Source organism: Pagrus major, chromosome 15, assembly GCF_040436345.1.
Source record: "Pagrus major chromosome 15, Pma_NU_1.0".
Taxonomy (NCBI): domain Eukaryota; kingdom Metazoa; phylum Chordata; class Actinopteri; order Spariformes; family Sparidae; genus Pagrus; species Pagrus major.
In genome coordinates, this window is record NC_133229.1 from 17,824,908 (window position 1) to 17,848,641 (window position 23,734).

The window sequence follows — 23,734 nt, forward strand, 5'->3', positions numbered from 1 at the left end:
CTCAGCCTTAACGCCGGGCCAGCCTTCACACAGCACAGTGCGTGCGCCCGACGTGTGTGTGTGTGCATCTATCCCACGCTGCCGAGAGCCGGACTCAGCCTCCCCACGTTGCTCCGCAGAGGAAAAAGATGGAGAAAAAGAGCGAGATCAACGGGCACGCCATGCCCAGCTCGGCCTCCACCGACCGGATCCTGGAGAAAAGCGCGCAGAGGAGCTGCAGGGAGAAGCTGCTGGAGTTTCTGAGGAAGAACCTCCTGGTGATCATGACGGTGTCCGGGGTGCTGGTGGGCGTCGGGCTCGGGATGATGGTCCGCAACATGAACCTGACCAAGGCGCAGATGACCTACTTCGCCTTCCCCGGAGAGATGCTCCTCCGTATGCTGAAGATGATCATCCTGCCGCTGGTCGTCTGCAGCCTCGTATCTGGCGCCGCCAGCCTGGACACCCGCTCCCTGGGCAAGCTGGGGGGCATCGCCGTCGCCTACTTTCTGGTGACCACGCTGATCGCCTCGTGCATCGGGGTGGCACTGGCCTTCATTATTAAACCCGGCGTGGGCGCAGGAGCCCTGAACACCAACAGCCTGGGACTGGAGAGCGTCAGCAACAACAAGGAGACCGCGGACTCGTTTTTAGATCTGGCCAGGTACTGAAGCACCACTTTCATCATTTTCTTTTTTAAATATTAAACACTCATAAACAGGCCAGCAGTGAATAAGATGAGGCAGATTGTTGTGATGTTGCAGCAGTTCTGAGGGGAGTTGTGGCACAGCGTGCCTCAGGCGCACTGGGAACACCGGTTAGTTACACACACTAAGCATGGAGCACACACACGCTCCTGAAGACACTCACTGCTGTAACAAGCTTGCATGCAGTGATACACATTTATTTAAATACCCAGGTCACAGGCTTACTTCATGAGATTGTAGAGAAAATGGGAAAAAAATAAACAAAATTAAGATGAAATAAATACAATGTATAGCGCATCAGTGTGTGTAGAGGATTATACTATGTAGATTGCAGGTCCCCTTCTAATGGCTCAAAAAAGTCAAGCATGACTGTGTAGTGTAACTTCCTAAAACTGCCTTGATTTGCACTTCAAATTGAGACACACACACGCACACGCACACCTGTAGGTAGTTAGATTGTAGATTGTGTTGCATGAACGGTCACTCAGTCGCCTCCAGCATCCTTTCTGAAACTGAATTTGTTTTGCTTGAGCCTAACAAGGAAAAAGCAGCAACTCGAGTCCTCTCCTCCACATGCAGCTCACTCAGTGGTGGAAAGTAACTAAGTAACAGTAATGAGATACTTGTACTTGAGCTTGAGTGCTTCTATTTTATGCCACTGTGTACTTCTACTCCACTACAATTCAGACTCCCTCCACTACATGTGTTTGTTGCAAGTTATTTTGCATATATCCCAAGTAAAAGTAAATTATACATATATTTATATGTACTGTATGTACAGTATATATTATATACTATGATTTGATCAATTATTGGCCTGGCCAGTTATCAGATCCGATATTCAGCATTTTTGTCATCATTGGAATAAGTTTTTTTTTTTTTTTTTTTTTTAAATCTGACTGTCAGTGAAATAGGTTAATTTAAACATGTACTCATTTGGCTCTGATGCAGCATGTAATATGGAAAGTAACTAGGAACTAAAGCTAATAAATTAATGTAGTGAGTAAAAAGAACAATATTTGTCTTACAAAATGTAGTGGAGTGGAAGTATAAAGAGTCCGAGAATGGAAACATTCAAGTAAAGTACAAGTACCTCAAAATTGTACTTGAGTACGGTACTTGAGTAAATGTACTTAGTTACATTCCATCATTGCTGATATCTACTGATATGAAAACTTTTATTCATAGATTATAAAGCAGAAAAAGATACTTGGGATAATATTTTATTATTAAATGTTACTGTTTCAGTGCATCAAACGTCTTTGGACAGCAAAGTTTATGGTTAAACTGTAAATGATTTACTACATTTGAGGGATCAATGTGAAAAACTTGTGTGTATATCAGCTGGTATGTCAGGATTTTTCACTCCCTAATATTAGTATCAGCATCGGCCCCAAAATCAACTATTGGTTGGGCTCTTTACATCACTTTACTGATACAACTGATGATATGTAGTCTCTTATCACAATAATTATATAATATTGATATATTCCCCAGCCCTATAAGTAATAGTAATCCACTAATATAAAATGTGAAAATGGGCTCACATGGGCTGTTTATTTTACATTGAGTACTTTCACTTTTAATACTTATGTACTTTTACGTAAGTCAGAGCTCTTTTGTACATAACACAGAGGTTTTACATTGTTGTAATGCTACTTTCACTCAGTTGAATGATCTAAATACTTCTTCCACCACTGAGTTCTGCAGCGTAAGGCAATGCTGAAGTGCCACTTCATTCATGCTTTTCTTCTCGCTTTGTCCTGTCAAAGGAAAAAGGGCAATTACAAGGTACAGAGTGAACTTTTGCAGAGGCACGTCAAGATCCTGTGGGCTGATTGAGTGGGCGCCATAATTATTACCTAACTCGGTTGCCAGTTTTAAGAGTTTTGTCTGAGTTCAAGTGTTTGGCAGCATCGTTCTCTTAGAAGTGTCATCATTGCCATCTTGTCTCTCAGTGGCCACTTGCGGTATTGCAGCAAAAAATTCCACCATTATTAAAAAGATGACTGTGAAACTGTTGACAGGACACCTCCAACTGCAAACAACTTAACAGTTTGAATGAAAAGTTGAATCTTTGAATAACTTCCATGAATTTCAAAATATCTACTTGGTATGTCCCCACCTAGCTTTTAAGACAGCATGTACTCGAGCTGGCATGGACTCCACAATGTCTTGCAAAACCTGATGACTCATGTAACTCCAGCACGATTTGAAGTTGCCCCACAAAGCCTCTTGGGATGTCACAAGGCTTTCAAGTGTCTTCAAAAATAAGTATTTTAATGTTGTAATCATAGTTTTTCCGCTGCAAAAGCCATGTCAGACACACAGTAGACACATATAGCAGCTCCTGGCAACCTCGCCTATAAATATCAGCAGGGCCGCAGATAGTCTTACTTGTGTCCAGGATAAGATGAACTCCAACTGCCCCAACGCAGATTATTTTAAGGGTTATAGAGGCCTCCCTTGAACTGGTCCCCCCCTGCTGGCGGCCCTGAATATCAGCCTGCCCGCTGGCCTTCAGTGAGCGCTACAGGAGGAGTCCTAATATAAAGTTCCTACAGTGTGTGGGAAAGCTGACAGCTGTTGACAGAGTTGAGTGTATTTTGAGGAAAGGAGTGTCTAGTACAAACTGATCACCGTCTGCTGCTGTCAGCACTTTTTCCTTATCACAGTAGCAGGTGGACACTCTGCTTTTATTTCCCAGTGTTACACTGTGGACTCACATATTTACTGTATACTGGTGACCAGTTACTCCAAGCATTTTAGGAAGGATTTCAATCAGGAGAGACTCGTATTTTTCAATGAGGAGACCCCCCCCCCAAATGGAGTGTAGACACTGGTGGTGGTGATGGAGGAGGAAGGGTCCTGGAGATCTGACGACAGGGGAGTTGATGATGGCTGACATGATTGGCTGATAGTGTTCGTGGCAGAATCTGGTTGGTTAAATGAAGAGAGAGTAACACCCATGTCAGGCGAATGGAGGGATCAGGGAGAGAGGTGAATGAAAAGATAGTCTTCCTGATCGAACTTACGCTGAGCTTCATCTCCTTTTAATAATTCTGAGAAATGTTCAAGTCCAAATATTGTCTTTTTCTCTGTGAGTGTCAAGTGGGATTAGTATGATTTCTCTGTCCACACACTCTTATTACATGGACAAACATGGCGTGTCCAGCAGGAGGGTAGCTCAAATTCAAAGTTTCATTTAACATCATATGAGGCCTCTCACTCTCCTAAACATACTGACACAGCTTGTTTTCACGTAGAGGCCGTATCTGCTTTGTATCTGTTTATACTTAATGTCCTTTAAGTGAGATTTTGAAAAACACTGTAGTGTTGATCTGATGTTTTGTTCACCCATACGTCAACCCTGACATCCACCCTACCTTTTGTACAGTAATCCGTGAGGTCCGATCTCCAGGCGACATTCTTATTTTTATAAATCCATGACAGTGTCATAAAATACAGAAAGCATTTATTGGACAAATATTTTATATATGCCCCCAAGTACAGGATGAGTCATCAACATTTTTAATGAGTTTCCAGGAAGTTACAAACTCTAAAATACCATTTAAGATACCTACAACAGTGGCTGTTTTGCCACTGATGCTGCCGTTGTGAAGTGGTGTTAGATGCTAAAAGACACAACAACAGAGAAGCCCGAAAGAGACACTGTCTTTATTATTATAATTGTTTTGGGCCAGTGGTAGCAACACACTGCAATGACTGCAATTACGATCAAAGCTGTCACCATAATGCAATAAGTGTTTGACTAAGAATGTAAAGTGGCCGAGAGAAACCAGAAAGCCAGAAACACTTCCGACCGCATTAGCTGAATAACTTAATTCTGCAGCTGCTTTGAATTAAAAGGGTCATGCGTGATGTTTGGCTGAGATGTTTTAGGAAATCAAGTTGTTATGTAACAGAGCTTTAGAAATCAGAGAGAGGAGGCTCCGTGGGAAAAGCATGCCAGCTCTCAGCTCTGGTTTCCCAGGGTTAATCCAGATCCTCGCCTCGGTCATGTGACAGGAGGAAACATTGAACTCTTCAACTTCAGAATGCCTAAAAGTCACAAAAACTATTTTTTTTAATTGCATTTTCTTTAAATAGTAATATGTTTAGCAAACCCTTCATGTATATGGGTTCAATTTGTGTGAAAAATGTGCATATGTACACAAAGGACAGCTTGAATGACATTATCCTGCTTATACCATGCTCACTTGCAAAGCAAGATCAAAGATCATTAATTTATATTTTCATGTGTCTCTGCCATCAAAATCTAAAGTTTTTCACACTCTTATTCCCTGGCAACATCTGAGGGTTTGACTAATAGCTGAAACAATCCTGTAAGGTTCTAGTGCAATGCAAACGTCGTTCACTACTCCAGTAAATAGGACAAATCTGAGCCTGTTTTTAAATTAAACTCTAACCGAAATCGTCGGGAAAAGAGCAAAAACATATTTTTCCATTGAGAAGATCTTCTGTGCTCTTTTTTCAATGAAATATACTCTCCAGCTCTGACATAACTGATGCTACAGCAGCATCTAAGCTAGCCTCTTTTGGAGCTGATATTGTTGTTTTCAAACGAACAGTCACTTCTCTCACTGGTCAGCACATCTAAACCACGCCTGTAGCTGCCAGTAGTTCCTCATATGGACGCTGATTGGTTGAGCCGCTGTGTGTTCGGCCACAAGCACATAGCTCGAAGCCAAGGAAGATAGATTTGTGATTTCACATGTGTTTGACTAAGATCACATATCATGTGGTCTCATGAATCCAGCTGCCTCACTAGGGGTTTTCTGAGCAAAAATATTGTTACACCGAGTCGAGTAAAACTACCTTGTTAAACTGTGCTGCTGTTACAGTGCAGTCTTGTGAATAGAATGGCAAATATGGGTATATGACTAAATAAAAAGTTAGTGACATTTAATTTTTTAAATCTAAGAATATACAGACGACAACCACACCCTGTACGCTGCAAGAAAACACTTAATTTTTATGAATGTCATGTGTAGGGGACAGTGGACTTAATGGAAGGTCCTGGGAAAAGAGCCAAAGTAAGAGTGTGTGATGACAAACCAATCCTGTGAACAGTTAATCACTGAGATGGGTTAACCACACAGATTTAAAAGACTTTCTGAGACTAGTGCTCAGTTGTTGTTTGATTGCTTTTTTTATAACAAACCACTGGCTTCAATATTAGCCAAATTTTTGTCAATTACAGCGGTAACTTAGCTGTCATTTTCTGTGGTTCTAACTTGTTTTTCTCTTCCCTTCTCAGGAATTTATTCCCAGCGAACTTGGTGGCTGCTGCTTTCCGTTCTGTGAGTGCCAGCACCTCACTTCACTCCACCACACCACATTGTCTTCATTTTTCACCAGTTCCCCTCTTTATCACCACTTCATGTCCGTTTTTCCTCTCCACCTGTGTCTTGTGTGGATTGTTCATCAGAATTTATTTCACCAACCACGCGGATGCCACTCCACGTTCATTTGCTGGGCTATAAATTCTGGCCTTAGTGCCCAGAGCCTCACAATGCCTCTTAATGAGGAGTTGTTCGGAGACTGCTGCTTGCCCAAATGCCTCTTTTCCTTGTCCCTTACCAGCCGTTACCATGGCGAAACCATTCCATTTCAACCAGCCTAGCAACACACCTCGCCTCGCTGCTCTTAAACCCGGCCCGCTCCACTTCCTAGAATTATGATCATGTCTGTTCAGGCTAAAATAAGAACCAGGAAAGTTCAATATTTGGGGATGCGGGGATACAAAATGGCTGTGCACACACAAAAAGGAGAGTACACAAACGGACACTTAGTCACACGTCAGTCATACTCTGGGTCGTAGAGTTCAATATTTATCCCCCCCACCCAGCCTATACTGTGGTAGAGCCCCTGTGGAATGGGGCCAACTGTGGATTAAACCAAGAAAGCAGAGGACAGGGGAGATTTACACAAAATGACAAGCAGCTAGATGCTTAAAAGGACATGTAGACAAATGATGTGTACGATTCAGATTGTGGCAAGGGCTCTCCTTTTAGTTTTGTGACTATAGTCACTTATTATATCTCTGCAGGTCCAAGTATGTCCCACTTCCAAGAACCTATAGCCTCATTTAAAGTCCATAGATCTGCCAAGACGTTGGGAACCTTTCTTCAGAAGGGCTGTTTAAAGAAATGCAGAGAGAGACAGCATTGTGTTAGAGCTGCTTGATTCTCTTTCCTGCTGAAAGACTATCTGAACTTCAGTGGACAGTTTCAAACTGGCCCCAAACTCCATGCACATACTGCATTCCTTAGAGAAGCAATGAACATAACTTGTTCTTAAGTCATTTCACTTTTTAAGGCTTAAGATTTTCCTAGTCAGCAGTCGTTAGATCAAGCCATAAGTCCCCTAGTCCTTGCACGTTTATGATATTAATATATTTATTCAAATATATATTTTTCAGGGCACAGACAAAGCAAACCGGCTGTTAACAACAGTGCCGATAACAAAAGTGGTAACGCAACAACTCTGACTATGGCAGAACAACTAACAACACGGTATAAAAGCACACAACTCTCGTTGTTCAAAAGACAGGAACAAATAATTTAAAACTTCCCAAAAAACGTGGCCGTATCAACACAATGTATGAAAATAACTCACTACAAACTTGCTCATCTGCCACTTAAAGTCATGTTAGGGGTGGCCGGAAAATTGGACAAACTTTCCGATAGGGTTGGGCCGATTTAAAAATGTTCTGACTGGTTTGAGACAAGGCCTAAGATCAGACCAAACCAGCAATACAGGACATGAATCAGCCGCTCCAAAAAGGAAACATAATGGGAGCCCATGAATAAGAGTGTAGCAGCACTACAGTCCATCAGGGCAACTGCAACACGTTGTTTTCATTTCTCACAACAACAATTCAGCTTAACTTGAGTTCTTCTTAAGGTTAACATCAAAATGATAAATAGAGTAAGACTTCAGCTGAGTGAAACTGGAGAAAATTTGATAGCAGTTTGTTTCATGTAGTCACGTACGTGAACCTTGCAAGTCACAAGTTTTGGTAATGTTTTACTATAAAAGCGGTCCACTGAATTTGAAACATATACAGGAAGTGTTGAGTTTCTATTAACAGTGTAATGCAGTAAATTAAGGGCAAACAGGATCATCGGATCAAAACAAGGCTTCATACTGCAGACTACATAAATAGTGGGTAACGCTAATAAGCTGCAGCATAATCTGCACAAACTCACTACTGATGAGAATTTTCTCCTGTGGACTTCAGTCTGAGTAGTATAGTGGCACTGTGTATGCAGAACACTTTAGTCAATTATTATGGGGCAGCCTTAGTTCAGTCCGTTTTTTCTCTCCTTAGCAACATTTGTGAAACCACTCTCCGAAAAATACTTATCCATAAGATTGTCACTGCATTTGAAAAGTTTTTACGAACACAACATTTTCTTGACCATGAAAAACAACCTTCATCAGTTGAGGTTTTTCACTCGGTGACAAAATTAAATGATTAGAATTTAAAGAATAGTTTGACATTTTGGAGAATATACTTTCTCCACTTTCTTCGAGTTTGATTGACACCACTCTTCTGTCTATGGACTACACACAGAAAGCGAGGTGGGCGTCAAGAAGTAGTTACACCACGTAACTTTCTCTAAAACTACAATTCTCATGTTTACATTTCAAGCTGCTGCTGGGCTTTATGCTAAGCTGCTTATTCCAACTCTTTACTTAGCGCACAGACATGACATTGATATTGAACTAATTGTATCTTCCAAAATTTCAAACTAATCCTCGTAGTATCTTCACATGCATATCAATTATACAGTCTTTTCCTTCAGAATAACATATTTGTCACAATGCTGGATTGACTTCTCCCTCTTGGAAATGTGTCCTCTACTTTGCCATTGCCAGAGTTTTATTCTGTATTACTGTATATTGCTACTTCTATGAAAGTTGAGGATGTACTTTGATGGATAGTGATCACAAACCTGGAAGAAGTGTTTATGGTTACAAGCAGTCCATTGTTGTTAGCCCGGAGATAAGGACTTACCCGTCGTTTTTTTTTTTTTACTAAAACCAGATCATACATGGTGTGCATGTAAACACACTCATTTACGTCCAGTTTACATTGACAACTGATATTGAGAAATACTGACATATATTTGCATGTTGACACTGTAAGAGCACATTGAAAATGTATGGCTGAACAAGTGTTCCTTTCTTCTATGTTGCAGTATGTCACTGACTACAAGATGGTTGCTGTTGGGAATGACACCAACGGGACCATCCTCTATCAAAAGGTAGGAGCAGGAAGCATCCCAACACACACACACAAACGCACTCACACACAAAATTGCATACACATACATGTATGATGCAATTGCACATTTTAAATGCACATGAACCTTTGAAAGGAAAAGTGCTCTTTTCTGTGTCTACATGAGTCAGTTAACTCTCCCAGAATGAAAACAGGAGGTCACTGTTGATCCTTGGAGAACATGTTTGCTCGGAACGGTGTGCGCGTGTGCGTGTGTGTGTGTGCGTGTGTGTGTGTGTGTGTGTGTGTGAACCACCCATGGGTGCAAACTCACTGAATAAGCTCGATGTGAGAGACTAATGGATGACTTGTTTTAGAGAGAATGGTTTCAAGGTTGATTAGGAAATGCTGAAAGTGAACATGGTCATGAGAACAGGGTCATTTTACAAAGCCATTTTATTTTAGGGTGTTATTACACAGCCATTATAAATAAAGCTGTATCTGTGTCAAAGGTTAATTGCTTTTTATTCAAAGATTAAAAATGTCTCTGGGTTTTCAGAACTCAAGAGCACTTAACTAACCTTAAACAGTTAACAGTATGTGTTAATTTAGATAATTAAATAATTTCACGACAATTCAATCTGATTTGAAATAGATCATTAGCATGTTTTTTAAAACCAGTGAAGGTAGAAAAGAGAAAAGGGAGGGAGAAGCTGTACATTGCGATGAAAAGGGGAAAGGCTTTTATTTACTCTGCTCGTGTGCACAGAAGTGTGTTTTTACATTCAAATATCGCCTGGGGCAACTTGTGACAATATGGTTTCTGTGGGTCAGTCAACAGTGTTGGCCAGTGGTCAGCTTGACCCAACAGATATCAATTGAGCCTGCGAGGAAGATAATGTTTAAACAGAGAAATTAGACTGTCAAACAAAAGCCTTTGACATAATAGCACAAAAGGCTTTTTAGGTTTCCTGTTAGCTGCTACAAAAAAACCTTTCTAAAGGTTCTCTGCAGCAATGTGCTCAAATGGTTTAACTCAGCAGGTACCGAAGAACCTTTTAGGAATGCATTGAATGCTTCTTCACAACCTGTGTTCGAATAGCTTTTATGAGTGAGAGTTTTTTAAATAGGTCAGAGGTTTCTATATTATTAGCTGAATTTTGAACATACAGTCGGCCTAATACCTCTTTAAATCCAACTACTTGTCCCCAGTGGCCATGGTTTGCCCCCAATGACCCAGTATAAGGGAACAGTTGTTGGATCTGATCTTGGAACCTGTCCATGGTATTTGTCTGTCGTGGGTCATGGTGGACAGTCACCCCAGTGCCAGGGGATGAAGCTGGTGGAGCTGTGGGAGAGCTCAGGACAATGGAAAGGGATTGAGCTCAGGATTTGTCCCTGTCCTTATTCGTTATCCATCATGCAGTTCAGTGAATCCTTCAGCTGCCTCCAGACCTATGTGCCCACACACGCACACTCTGTAGCAAGGTGTCGTATCAACTACTGCAGAGTGTATCAACACTGTTGTTTGACAAGCTCCGCTCTCTATAATGAGAGGCTGCAATTGAGGTCCCAGTATGTGACCATCACTGAACAACTGCTGTTGAGTGAAAGTGTTTCATGACCTAAGAAAACCAGTCCTGTTTTGTTTACATTATAAGCCATGCAAGCCATATTCAACAACAAATGGAAGGGTAAAACATTTTAGTGTAGACATTCATGGTCCCCAGAAGAAGAAACCCAAGGACTTAGTGATCCCTCGACTGTTCCTTTGGCACCTCGTGAGGTTTGAGTGAGATGTCTTTACAACTATTTCATCACAAAAATGTGGTACAGACATCCATGATTCCTAGATGATGTCTCCTGAAGACTTTGGCACAACGTAGCGTGATGTATATCCACTTTACAAACTACACACCCTTTTGCTTCCAGTGCCAACTGAACAGTATATGTCCGTAGTTAACTTCCTGCTTTTTCATCTGTAAAACACTTTTCACAGTATATATTGTTAATAACTTACTGTTTGTTTTTGTATGTTGTGTTTTTTTTTAGGTTAGGTTGCTATGACTCTTTTTTCACTCTATGCTTGGAAGAGCTGCCAAAAAAAGAAAGTGACTGACGAACACCGTCTTGCGAAAGCGAGCAGTAAAGCTCTGACCTCATTCCTGGAAGGGATTTAAATCATAAATCAGTGAGAAGGGTGACTGGTTCTACTAATATGCATATATGCTGACAGGCTAACTTCACTAGTTAAAAAGACCTACATGATCAAAAATATTAAAAACACGATGTACAAAAACGAATGGTAAACTTTTAATACTGTATACAATGTATTATAATGAAAAGATGCCCATGTTAAGAGTACGACACCACTGAGATGGTTCGATACAGCTCTTCCTCCCACAATGTCTTCACTGTGTCCAGTCTCATACAGTCTGACTCTGCTGTGTGTTTTAGGTGCCTGTTGGTACAGAAACAGATGGTATGAACATCCTGGGTCTGGTGCTGTTTGCCATGGTATTTGGCGTGGCGCTGAGGAAGCTGGGAGATGAGGGGGAGGAACTCATTCGTTTCTTCAATGCTTTCAACGAGGCCACCATGGTGCTGGTGTCTTGGATCATGTGGTGAGTAGAGCTGGATTCATACAGGATTTTTAAGTAATACTGGTGATACTGGTAGTTTGTGACATCCCACATTTCAGCTGCTTTCCTTTTTCCTTCCTGATAAGTTCTTACCTCTTGCGTCTCACAGGTACATCCCTTTTGGCATCATGTTCCTGGTGGGCAGTAAGATTGTGGAAATGGAAGATGTGGTTCTTCTGGTCACGAGTCTGGGAAAATACATCTTTGCTTCAATCCTGGGCCACATTATCCACGGAGGCATCGTCCTGCCGCTCATCTACTTCGGCTTCACACGCAAGAACCCCTTCAGTTTCCTGTCAGGCCTCATCACGCCCTTCACCACTGCCTTCGCCACCTGCTCCAGGTATTCTGTCACATCACAGGGTCCCAGATTAACTTTTGACTGTACTGAAATGGGAATAAGAGTTTGCTTTGATGTGACAGAAATCTATGTGAATAAAATGTCAAGTGGATTTCAGTATCAGAGCGGGGGTGCGTCTCAGTGAGCAGTCGCAATGCACTGTAAAGCACACTTAAAAATAAAGTTTCAGCCTTTTTAGCTTAATCATTTGCTTCACTTTTGACTGACCTGACCTAGCTCCACTATCTGGTGACAAGCTCAGTTTGTACACAAGAAACATCTGGCAGTTTGCTATGAAATTTACTGAGCGTCATTATGCTTTGCAGAGGGCAACGCCTCGTCTCTGCATGGACATGTTTGGGCTGCAAACAGAGTTTAGTGACCTTCATGACCTTTGCTGTAACAGCGACCTCAAGATAAACTTTCCAAAAGAAACTGGTATGGGTAGAATTGCTATAAAAAGAATAGCAAAATACTCACAGTCACTGTATGTTTCTTCCAACACTATTGATAATGTGCAAAGCACTGAGCAAAGCAACACTGAGCAAAGACTCTCCTCCGCATTAATGATTTAAAGTGAGCGTTAGAGTGAGAATCAATAGCATTTTATCTAATGTCCTTTTATCTTCTACCGGCTACCCCCAGGGGTGTGACCTCTCCTCCGTGTTATTTGTTTTATACACTAACGAGTGTTGGTGTCATTATGATTGCAGACATGTCATAAAGTTTGTGGATGACTCTTTGATTGTGTCAGCGACGATGACTTTGACCGGGGCCCAGTGGTGGATGATTTTATTGACTGGTGTAAACACTCCTTCTTGGACATTAACGTGTCCCAAACATAAGAAATGATAAGCGACTTCAGAGGGAAGCCTTCATGCGTCCCCCCTGCTTTTATTCTAGGCCAGGCTGTTGAAGTTGTTCAACAGTACAAGTATGTGGGGGCAATAATCAAGTGCAATGTTGACTCCCCTTTTATGAAAATGCTTTATTCTTGTTTTATAAAAACAAGAATAGGTTGGAATGCATTGTGAGGATGTGCAGCTCTGGCACATATCTCGATGAACTCTGCTTTTTATATAGAGCCAAAGCCAGGATAATAAAATTTACCTTGACCTTGATTTTAAACATGGCTATTGTTTGTACTCACCAGTCTCACCAGTCATGCACACTGCGTGCAGAGGGCCTGCAACAGCTACAACGACTAGATTTAAAAAAAAAAAAATGTCAGAGCATATGACAATGCTCTTTCTGTTTCTTTTTCTCACCAGTTCAGCAACTCTTCCCTCTATGATAAAATGTGTCGAGGAGAACAACGGTGTGGACAAACGCATCAGCCGCTTCATCCTTCCTATCGGCGCCACTGTTAACATGGACGGGGCGGCCATATTCCAGTGCATCGCCGCCGTCTTCATCGCTCAGCTCAACAACACTGAGCTGAACGCCGGACAGATCTTCACCATCCTGTGAGTTCGCTGGGTGATATCAACATTTACTTCTTGTTGCTCAGCATAATGATGAACAGATCACAACACGCTACAATCATCCATCCATAGATTTGCTCTCACATTTACCAGCAAAGTCAAGAAGTCAACTTTATTTTTCTGTGACAAATGGTATTATATCATTCATATGACAATTGCATCATTACTTCTAGGGTGACAGCCACAGCCTCAAGCGTCGGTGCAGCGGGCATCCCAGCCGGTGGCATCATAACCATCGCCATCATCCTAGAGGCCATCGGCCTGCCGACCAACGACCTCTCCCTCATGCTGGCTGTTGACTGGATTGTGTGAGTAAAGCGCCTGAACCCAATGACACTTCTGTTAGAAAATAAATACAGATGCAGGTCTGATCACGTCTGCCCTGAGCAAACACACACAGCAGATGGTTAAACATGATCTGAAAGAGTATTCCTCTTTCTCAGATATCGCCCAATGCTTTCAAAATTCCCTCCAGGGTTTCCTTTTTTTTCTCAAGTTGTGGAACAAAAACACCTGAGCTATGAGGATAAGACACTCAGCCATGGGAGGAGGTGAAATAATGGAAACACGAAGACAAAGCAGTTTGACCTTAACTTTCTGTCTTTGCGTACAGGGATCGCACCACCACGGTGGTGAACGTGGAAGGCGATGCTCTGGGTGCTGGAATCCTCCACCACATCAACCAGCAGGAGATGAAGAAGCAGCAGGAGCAGCAGCAGCAGGAGGGCGAGCTGGCCGAAGTCCGGGTGGAGGTGGTGGCCAACGCCCAGGCGGAGGAGGAGACCTCGCCGCTCGTCAAGCACCAAACCAAAGCCTCAGGGGCCACGCCGGAAGCCATTGAGTCTGTCCTGTGAACTGAGCAAGACTTTTTTTCTTGCCCCGTGACCTTTTGACACCTCTGACGTTGCTGCTGATGCACCATTCTGACTCAGTGTCCGTTCAAAAAACAAGGTCACTGATGGTTTCACTTGCCAGGACAGTGCAGTCATAACAGTCTGTCTAGAGCATTGACTGTCTCCCATGCAGCTAGTGTTTATGAAATTCAGCCTCTTGGGCTTAGGATATGATGAATTTGAGAATTATTCATTTTGAAAACATTTTCCTCAGTCTAGCTAAACAGTTTTTTTGCCTTCACTTGTGGCAAATTATTTTATATTTTGAATAATTTTGATGAAAGCATTTTGCAAAAAAAAAAAACAGGGATGGAAACACACATTGTGTAAAAATGTTCCTAAAACATTCCCATAAATGTCGTATTCTGCTGTCTCATGCACTGTATGAGATGCTCTGAGCCATAACGGTTTGTACATTGGAACATCATCAAGTGCATTTCTTTGTCTTCGTCCACAGACAGCAAATACAATGACCAACATTAATAATAGAATACTAACAACTTACCAAATGCTGACAAGTCCAAATCTAAAAACTGCTTGACACTTTCTTTTATAAGTCAATCACACGTTCAGAATGCCGGTTTAATCACATTTGCTGGTGGAAGCGTATGTATTTGCATTTCATTTGTTCAGCTCATTTACTTTTCATTTTTTAGCTCGATGGAAACGGCAAATAAGTTCAAATTCAAATCAGATTGTAAAGAGAAACAACTGTTTGGGCCCAGATTAGAAACTGCTGTTTGTCACAATTCAGACGGTGTTTTACAAGAAGTTCCCTGACTTTTGTTTGCTGACCGTCGGCAAACAATGTCAAACATTTACCTTTCAAGTGTGAGTTAGGAATTTGCCCTATGTTTGGGCAATCCTGTTGAACTAGTGACACAGAGTAACAGACATTGTTTTGGACGTTGGACCGGTTTGTTTATCTCTCCTGAACTGCCTTCATGGTTTCATGTGGGAAAACCCATTGATACGTGTTATATTCCCAGACTAATCCTATTTATCTGTGAGCACAGAGAATATTGGTGTTATTTACATAACCATCATTATCTAAGTCTATGATTCCACGGAAAAAAGACCTCATGAGAAAGCCAACTGCAAACATGATGAGGTACATAATGTTTTTCCCAGGTGATATCAGGATTTTCCAAGCATGTTTTTCTTATTTTGGAACGACAACAGTAGTTGCTTTTCAAATTTGCTCCTGAAGTCTGTGTAGTAGCTTCCAATAATGGCTTCCCACTGAGCAACAGCCTTCTCAGCTAATTGCTCTCAAAAGATGCATTTATACGTTGATCATTTTTAAATTAGGGTGAGTCAGCTACACAAATTTGTATGTATTGTCATTTTTCTTATTTGTTACATAATACTATCTTACTGTTGCGACTTGTTTGGACAAGTAGCAGGTAGCCTTGTTGCTACTTGCTTTTGAGTATGTCACCAAGAGGTCTGATAAATAGCCATTTAACTTTGGGCTTTGTTTGCAAGCTAATTAGCTAATGTTAACATGCAAGATTCAAGATTAATGTCATTGTCATTATACAACAAACGCTTGTAGAATGAAATTTCAGGCACTTTAACATGCAGCTATCAGTTCGTTAATGTTAACTAGTGCTAGTAACGTGTGCTTAACTGACGTGACGCTCAAGTTAGCTAGCGAATGTAACAAACTAAATAGTATAAAAGATTTATTTATGGTGTAAAGATCAGCTCCCAGTCAAAACACAGAACAGAAATGAACTCCATATGTCAAGTCCTGATGAGATAACAAACTAGAAGGTACGCAGCCCCAATACAGCCCACTATTGTTGCCCAAAAGCTGAAGTCTTCTAGTTTGAAGGTATCTTGACATCATAAAAAAACACTCCAGTCTCAAATTTATTAGCCTAATAAATGGTTGTCAGTGAGGTCCATAATTTGGGATTAAGCGAAAACCCAGCAAATCAAGAAATTCACTTAAAAATCAAATAAAACACAAATATTGGACCAAAATGCACGATGAGTTCACATCATACTGTTTGTCATTATTTTGTGAATCCATCCTTCCTTCCAGTCGTGTTTCCGATGCTTTCATCATGATATTAATCTTCAGTGGAGGTTATATGATGTTTGTTTTTTGTACAATTTCACTGTCTGTCAAGACCTGAGGTGGTGATTCAGCACATCTCGAGCTACTTTATGTCACAATCTGACTTCTCACCAAAACCTCTACCTCCGTTATTGGCAAAAATTTAACGGCAGATATAAGATCAGTGACGGGCGATTTAGACACTATATTTTTATTCAGTCTGTGGGATACATTATTTTAAAGGGAATATCATGGCTCATGTGGTGGGATTTTTAGCAATATATAGGCTAAAAGGCCCAGTGCTTTTCCTTGATCTCAGAAAAAAACATTTTAAAGACTTGCCCCATGTCATAGTTGATGTCCATGAAGGAAAGTGCCAAATTTCTGATGGTTTAGTGTAGAGTTTGGATTAGGAAGGACTTGACTGACAGGATGAGCATGTGCTGCCCTCTAGTGGCGGCAGGCATTAAATGAAAGTACCAAACTGAGGGTGCTGGTGGCTCAGTGCTCAGCTGAACCATTTCTCTGTCTGTCTGAAACACTCGAGGGGCTTTTTTGAATGATAACTGTCATAATATTTATTTCATCTTTTATTTAACTTCCATAGGGAATAACGGTGATGAGACTGCTCCAGTGATGAGTCTTGTGATGTGTATTTTAAAGTGAAGACCACTAAGAGATGAAGGAACGTCATGTATGTGAACTTAATGCATGTTGCTGTCGCCTAATGTCTGACATGCTCATTATGATGTGGTGGTGCTGCTTTAGTTTTGGGTCATGGTGCGTATGTTGAAACTGTCTGCTTTAAACAGAAGGTAAACTGGTATGTTTGACAATTTCTTAACATTTGAGATTTAATAAATGACTTTTCTAAGCTAACAACTGCTCTGTTAACCTAAAGATGAGTTTTATGACTAGATTTTGTTCAGTATATCCGGTACAATCACATGTAATTACATGTCATGTGGTACAGTTACTATATATATTTGATATTAATTTATTTGTAATTGTTTTAACTTTTTTGTATCATTTGTACTTTCTCATTTTAACACTTTCTCTGTGTCAATTTTTTTATTGCTATTGATAAGATTTTTAATGAATTCTTCTGCCACTGTTGCTGAAAACCTGTCGTTAGAAAATCTACTTTAATTTCTGTTTTTGTTTCGTAATAGTAGCTACCTTGCCTGTGCCATATCTATGTCTAACACTGTACAGCTGTCTCTTTGCTGTTGGTCCTGCTGTCTGTCAACATTAAAGGTGATACAGTAAAATTTTTCATGCAACCCAAACTAAAAGCGTACCGTTTTTTCTAACCTTAATTATAAGTTCAAATTGTTATTATTCAGAAATTGGAAATTAGAACTTGTACTGAGTAGCCATTCTCTGTTAGACATGACCATCTATTACATTTGATATACATATAATATACTGTAGGTATTTATTGCGTCAGTCATTATTAATCACAAAGCTATAAACAACCAAAGGCTATAAGTGTGATTTATTGGTTATAAATACATTAATTAATAAATAACCAGTGTTGTAAAAGTCACACTTGAGTAAAAGTAAAGATATTTTGTTAAAATATTATTTTGGTCAAAGTGAAAATTACACACATGAATAGTACTTCAGTAAAAGTCTTAAATTATCTGATAAGTACTTAAGTGTGAAGAGTCAGTTCAGATATATTTACATGTATATAAATGCATGTCAGATAATTGGATGGTTATTCAGCAGTTTTTGGATTATCTGAAGTGTTTTGGCAGTGTTTTTTTTTTTTTTAATCCGATTCCAGATAAAATGATTATATGAAGTAGAGTAAGTAGTACAGAGTAAAATATATTGGTGTACATAGTACAATATTTGCCTCCAAATATAACGGAGTGGAAGTATGAAGTTGCAGGAAATGGAAATAAAGTACCTCAGAATTGTACTTAAGTACAGTACTTGAGTCAATGTACTTAAATTCCATCACTGCCAATCAAAAAAGGCTGATGAAGTGCTGATGACGTCCTTTTCCACGAAGCATTTCACCATCAGCATGTTGTTTCATTTTCTCACATTACTACATGCTCAACAGCTACAGATGCAGTAATGTAAAAGAGAAGCTGTGAACAAGTGGGTGGACTAATCTGTGTTTCTGGCAGTGCAGCTGGGAGGAACAGCGCCGTGGTAGCTGGTCTTGGTGAGACCGGCAAGCAGACCTCACGACCCTGAAGTAGGTGACATGTCACAAACATGCACAGGCAGAGTTGCTTCGATTTGTGTGTAAGGAGCCTCCATCACACCAAGAGTGTTGTTGAGCGACAACTTCAGACAAACAAACAAAAACACAGATCAGTCGACTAGAAAACACTTCTTAAACTTGCATTGGGTCATATATTTGATACCAATGCTGAATATAATCACTTCTAATTTGAAAAGTAAAAAAAGGAAGCTGTTCTGTGCGTTGTTTGATATTGAATCTGATCAAATGTACTGTTTAGATCGTTTGTGGTGACTTTAAAAGTGCTGCATGCTCACAAAGGTTCGACCTTTGTTGCCCTGATGTCCTGTTTCTGCTCTGCTGCAATCCAATAAAGGCAAATAGTGCCAAAAACTCTAAGCGACCTCGTTTCCCCTGTGTACTCCGATGTAATAAGGTTAATGTTTAATAATATTTGTCAAATGATTTTCCACGACTATATAAAGAGTAACTCGACACCTGACTGATGGACAGTGACAGCCAGGTGAGAAGCTGACATGAAGGTAAGCAAAAACAAGATTTTCAGGGTGTATCAAGTTACTCTTTAATTGAGCTTTGGGAATAATTGCACACTCTGTGATCTAACCTTGGCAAATACAATCCTGTGTGGTTACATATCATGCAGTAATCATCACATTTCACATGAAAACTGGCTGTGGTCCACTGAAAGACTGTCTGACCTTTGGTGAGAATCCTGCTCCTCTGTCTCTTTGTCTTTCTGCCCTGTAGAAAAACAAGCACATTAGACTTTTTCATCTCATCTCTGAGTTGAATGTGAGCAGAGTGTACGTACGTTGTTGTCTTTAGTTGACCACTGGAGGTTCTGCTGGACATGGAGCAGTCTCTCCGCTGTTGTTGCTTGCTGGTGATATCTGTCCTGGTCTTCTCTTGACAGCAACTGTGGACCATTATATCAGTATTTTTAATGTACCGTAATAATTGATTATAATTATGTTTTTCAAATACTTAGGTAAAGGAATCAATAATTGAAATAGGTCACTGGGATCACTAGTGTGTCACAACCCTTTATTAAGTTAGTTAAACAGGCACATTTCCATATAGCTGATACATCACATATCGATAATATCAAATTAAACAAGTCAGCCAATAGATACATAACAATAAGTGATGCTAATTCAACTCATGTGTGTTTGTTTGTGCTTATGTGTGTGTTACTTACAGCATTCCAACACACTGCAGGTCGTGGGCCATCTAGTACATGGTTGCATTAAAGACACAAACACACACTGAGCAGGTGATTAGACAACCTGTAATGATGTCGTCTGTCCACCAGGTGTCAGAGTTTCTCACCCTCTTTTAGTTGTGTAACTGCATGAATGGGCTGCAGTGACATCTGTAGAGTACATGACGCACAGGTAGATAACTCTGTGAGGTCTCCACCACAGAGGGCAAAACCAGGCAAGAGCCTTGCTAATGGATGAATGTGAGTCCAATTAAAACTAAAATGTGCCTTTAACTCTGACTTGCTATAAAAAAAATGGCCTGGCCTTTGGTGTAATTTTGGGATTCTCCATTACTTTAAATGGGATTCAGTGCGTTTACAGTATGTCTGTAGGCTTCTGTTGAACCTCAGATCTTTCTTTTTTGAAAAAACTTGAATACAAATTACTACTGCAAACAACCATATCATATTGCCTGCTTTCACAACCTCCTCATCCATAGTCATTTAATACAGTTTACTGACTAAGATTGCAACCATTATCATGGCCCCTATCTCTCCTCCGCCAGTAACACTCCTTATTTCATTTCTATGCACTTGGAGGAGCGGAGCAGCCTGACCAGTGACACAAAGATATTACAAACATCATACAGAAGCAGCTCATAGTGTTTTATTTTCACCTGAATGCCTGAACATACTAGCTATCAGTTTATGTCTGCTGTTCTTGTTTTAGAAGAATGTGTTCTGTGTGTATTTAGCTGCTAAATCTTTTAAACCCATACTATTTTCTCTTACTTTCCTATTTCTTAACATTAACTTTTAATGTTTTGTTTCTTGATGTCTTCCTACATGATTTTAATGTATTTTAAATGCAATTTTTCATGTCTTTGAATGTAATCTTTATGCCAAGAATTTAAATTTGCCTTGCCTTGCCTTGCCTTAACTGTACATATGCGTGTAAGTAAATTGAGAGAAACTGGCAACCCGAGTCAAATTCCTTATGTGCCTTAACATACTGGGCCAGTAGAGCTGATTCTGAATCATGTGCCGCAGCCAAAAATTCCGACAGTCACTGAAGGCAGCAGGGCTTGATGCTGTCTTAGATCCATATTACCTTGTTAGCAGGTTGCAAGCTAGCTGAATACAGGCGGTACAGTGCGGCTACACGGGGATGTCCCACCCTGTTTAACACAAGCTGAGCACTCGGTGGTTTTTTTTATCGGCTCAACACAAGCAGGACTGCATCCCAAACTTTTGGCGAGATGACAACGCGGTCGGAGAGAGAAAAAGCCCAGAAACTGAACGAGCAGCATCAGGCCATCCTGTCTAAACTGCTGAGAGAAGACGAAAACAAGTACTGTGCCGACTGTGAGGCAAAAGGTGAGCCCCTCATCTGTATCTCACCTGCGTGTCAGAGACGTGTGCGTGTGTGTGAAGGGATGAAATGATGTGGGAAGTTGGCAGCTAACGGGTGCGATCAAGCTAGCAGCATACTGTGACGGTAGACTGATGGGAGTCACTACGCTTCAGGTACATCCCTCCCTGTTAGCCTACGTTAGCGGCCTGTAAGTGTGTCATTCCGATTAATATTATGATTATCTTCATTACTTGTATTCACGTTGTCAAAGTAAACCCAGTTATTGCTGGTCCTGTCAGAATAAAGCCAGAATATATAACGTTAGCCGACATTTGTCTAACCACAAAAGATGTACTACTTCCGTTGTCACTTTCAAAGTAAAATCCTCATCAAGCTCTCTTTTTAAAGTTGTAATAATAGTAATGATAATAATAACAAATGAAGATATGTGAGGCAGTAAATACCACAAGAAATCACCCATAATTGTATGTTATTGATTTAAAGTACAATGAATCGAAACTGAAATGAGGTTGTGACTTAGTTAACACTTTGACTCACATTATTGTTACTGTTTATGTTAATAAAACATAAAATCTGTGATGAGGAATGTTGGGCTCAGCGTTTCCATTGAGATGTTGATATTGTAGGGTTTTTCTCACTATCTGTAAAGGCATGGATATTGTACTCATTCTCACCTGGCTTTTAAAGTTTGTTTTCGAAATTCATGCTAGGCGCTTTTATTTTGAAATCGGGATGGCCATTAATTCCGGTTTTGCATTGTGTGCGCGTGTGTGCGGGTATCTTGGCGCAGATTTTGCCCGACAGTATCGATGTCATGTCCTTGACTGTTTTATTAATGAGCGGAAAACGTGCGTGTCCCGTGTGGGGAAAATTAAATTACAGGTGTCGATTCCTTTGTGGATGTCCCGCGTCAGCATCAGATGCTGCCGGTCCGCTGCAGCTGCAGCCAACACCTTACCTCTGACTCGCGATGTCCTCATGCAGAGCATAACCACCCCCGAAACTCCATTCATAAATCTGAAAGTTTTATGTTCCCTCGCACAGACTCTAAGATACACTTAAATCAAAGAGACTCCTTAAATATTTAAGAACCAGTCTTCAATTCGGCATACATCCAATACACCAAACAGCAATGCATCCCAATAAGACGTGAACTTTTTTAATTTGCGTGCCTTCACTAAATAATTCCCGGTGGTGAGCGGTATCAATTTAAAAAGTACATATTAATTTCATAATGTTTTGCATAACAGAGTGTGAAAAAATGTCACAGAATCGTGACTTTTGCATAAACGTCTGCGTTTGGCGAAAAGTGTGGAAGCATGAAATTCCGAGTTTTGAGTGGACTGTGAACGGCTCGTATCGGGGCTACCTATGACTGAGATTAAATGCCTTTTGCGTCATCACCATGCCGATGCTGCCATCTGACCATTGCAATCTGTAGTAGCAGACCTCCCTCAGCCAGTGAATCAGGTTATATCATGATACTGCACTGCCTGCTGCTGATGCTGCATCTTTTCTTCTTATCTTCTTAATTCACATCTTGATGTTAATCTAAAAAGCATTTAATGACGCAAGCCTGGTGTTGTTGCTCCCTACAGGCACACAGTGGAATGTTTTTTCTTTCATGCCATACAGATGCATTACATGTATTATTGTAAATAAAGTCTTCAGAAATAATGTCAACGTTAAAGAAAAAAAAATCCCACTAGTGGCTTGCAGATCATTTAGCTGCCTGTCTTTCTCAGTGGCTTAGTGTCACATATATCAGCTGAGCTTTTTATGCTTGACCTTGACCTGAAACAACAGTTTGACAAAACCAACATACAAACAAAAAAACACACAACAAGGTGCGGCTTATTTGTTTGTTCTGAAGCTTTCAACCACATCTCACGGCTTTTGTCAGCAGATGGAGTGACACAGGTGTCATGGTTAGGGATGCACAATATGGATTTTCATCGATAATATATTTACTATTTTACAAGATCCTAACCTGTAGCTTATGCACACCTGAGAGTTACAGACTTACACAAGTCTTACTTACACAATTATTATTAACTTTCAGTTAAATTGACCCTTAAATTAATGAAAACAACGTTTTTTAAATTATAATTTAACAAAATATTTTGTCCTGACAGACATGAAACTTGATATAAACTTGAAATATATATATTTTCGATAACAGTTATAAAGTAGAATTCAAGACTTGAGATAATCAAATCAACAAAGTACGATAATGTCAATTTTCACACCACGGTAAACCTTCAAAATGGTAAATCGCTGACTCTCTCTACACTGCGTGGCTCTACCCAGATACAGCGGTTTGATGCATTACAACAGTGTGCTACGCCTGTTTCATATTTCAATATTCATATTTCATTTCAATTTTCCATTCTCAGACCAAAGATTTATCAGCTCAGTATATATTGTGCATCACTAGTCATGGAGATGGTTTGTATGACCACCTGTTATCGCGTGTAAGTCCGTACTCACGTCACCTGAAAACAACTCCATTACATTACACCTGAGCAACTGCATGCGTGATGTAATGGAGGAGGAAACCAATGAGA

At 40.4% G+C, this 23,734-nt stretch overlaps 2 protein-coding genes across 5 annotated transcripts in view; both read left to right on the forward strand.

The window, feature by feature from the left end:
* Nucleotides 1-17,656, forward strand: slc1a4 (solute carrier family 1 member 4). Its single transcript, XM_073481277.1, has 8 exons — nt 1-643; nt 5,968-6,010; nt 8,918-8,983; nt 11,398-11,564; nt 11,692-11,925; nt 13,194-13,388; nt 13,580-13,714; nt 14,020-17,656. Exons 1-8 carry the CDS (start codon nt 129-131, stop codon nt 14,258-14,260), a joined length of 1,596 nt encoding a protein of 531 aa, XP_073337378.1. The 5' UTR covers nt 1-128; the 3' UTR covers nt 14,261-17,656.
* A 1,426-nt stretch (nt 17,657-19,082) lies between these two features.
* Nucleotides 19,083-23,734, forward strand: part of LOC141008953 (stromal membrane-associated protein 1-like) — a 100,923-nt gene continuing 96,271 nt past the window's right edge. Inside the window, exons 1-2 of one of the 4 annotated variants that reach the window (XM_073481327.1) lie at nt 19,083-19,112; nt 21,027-21,169. In XM_073481327.1, coding sequence (XP_073337428.1) covers nt 21,052-21,169 — 118 coding nt within the window. In that variant the 5' untranslated portion in view covers nt 19,083-19,112; nt 21,027-21,051. Of the gene's footprint in view, nt 19,113-20,742; nt 21,170-23,734 lie in introns of those variants that run through there. The other 3 variants (XM_073481329.1, XM_073481328.1, XM_073481330.1) reach the window with 3 other exon arrangements.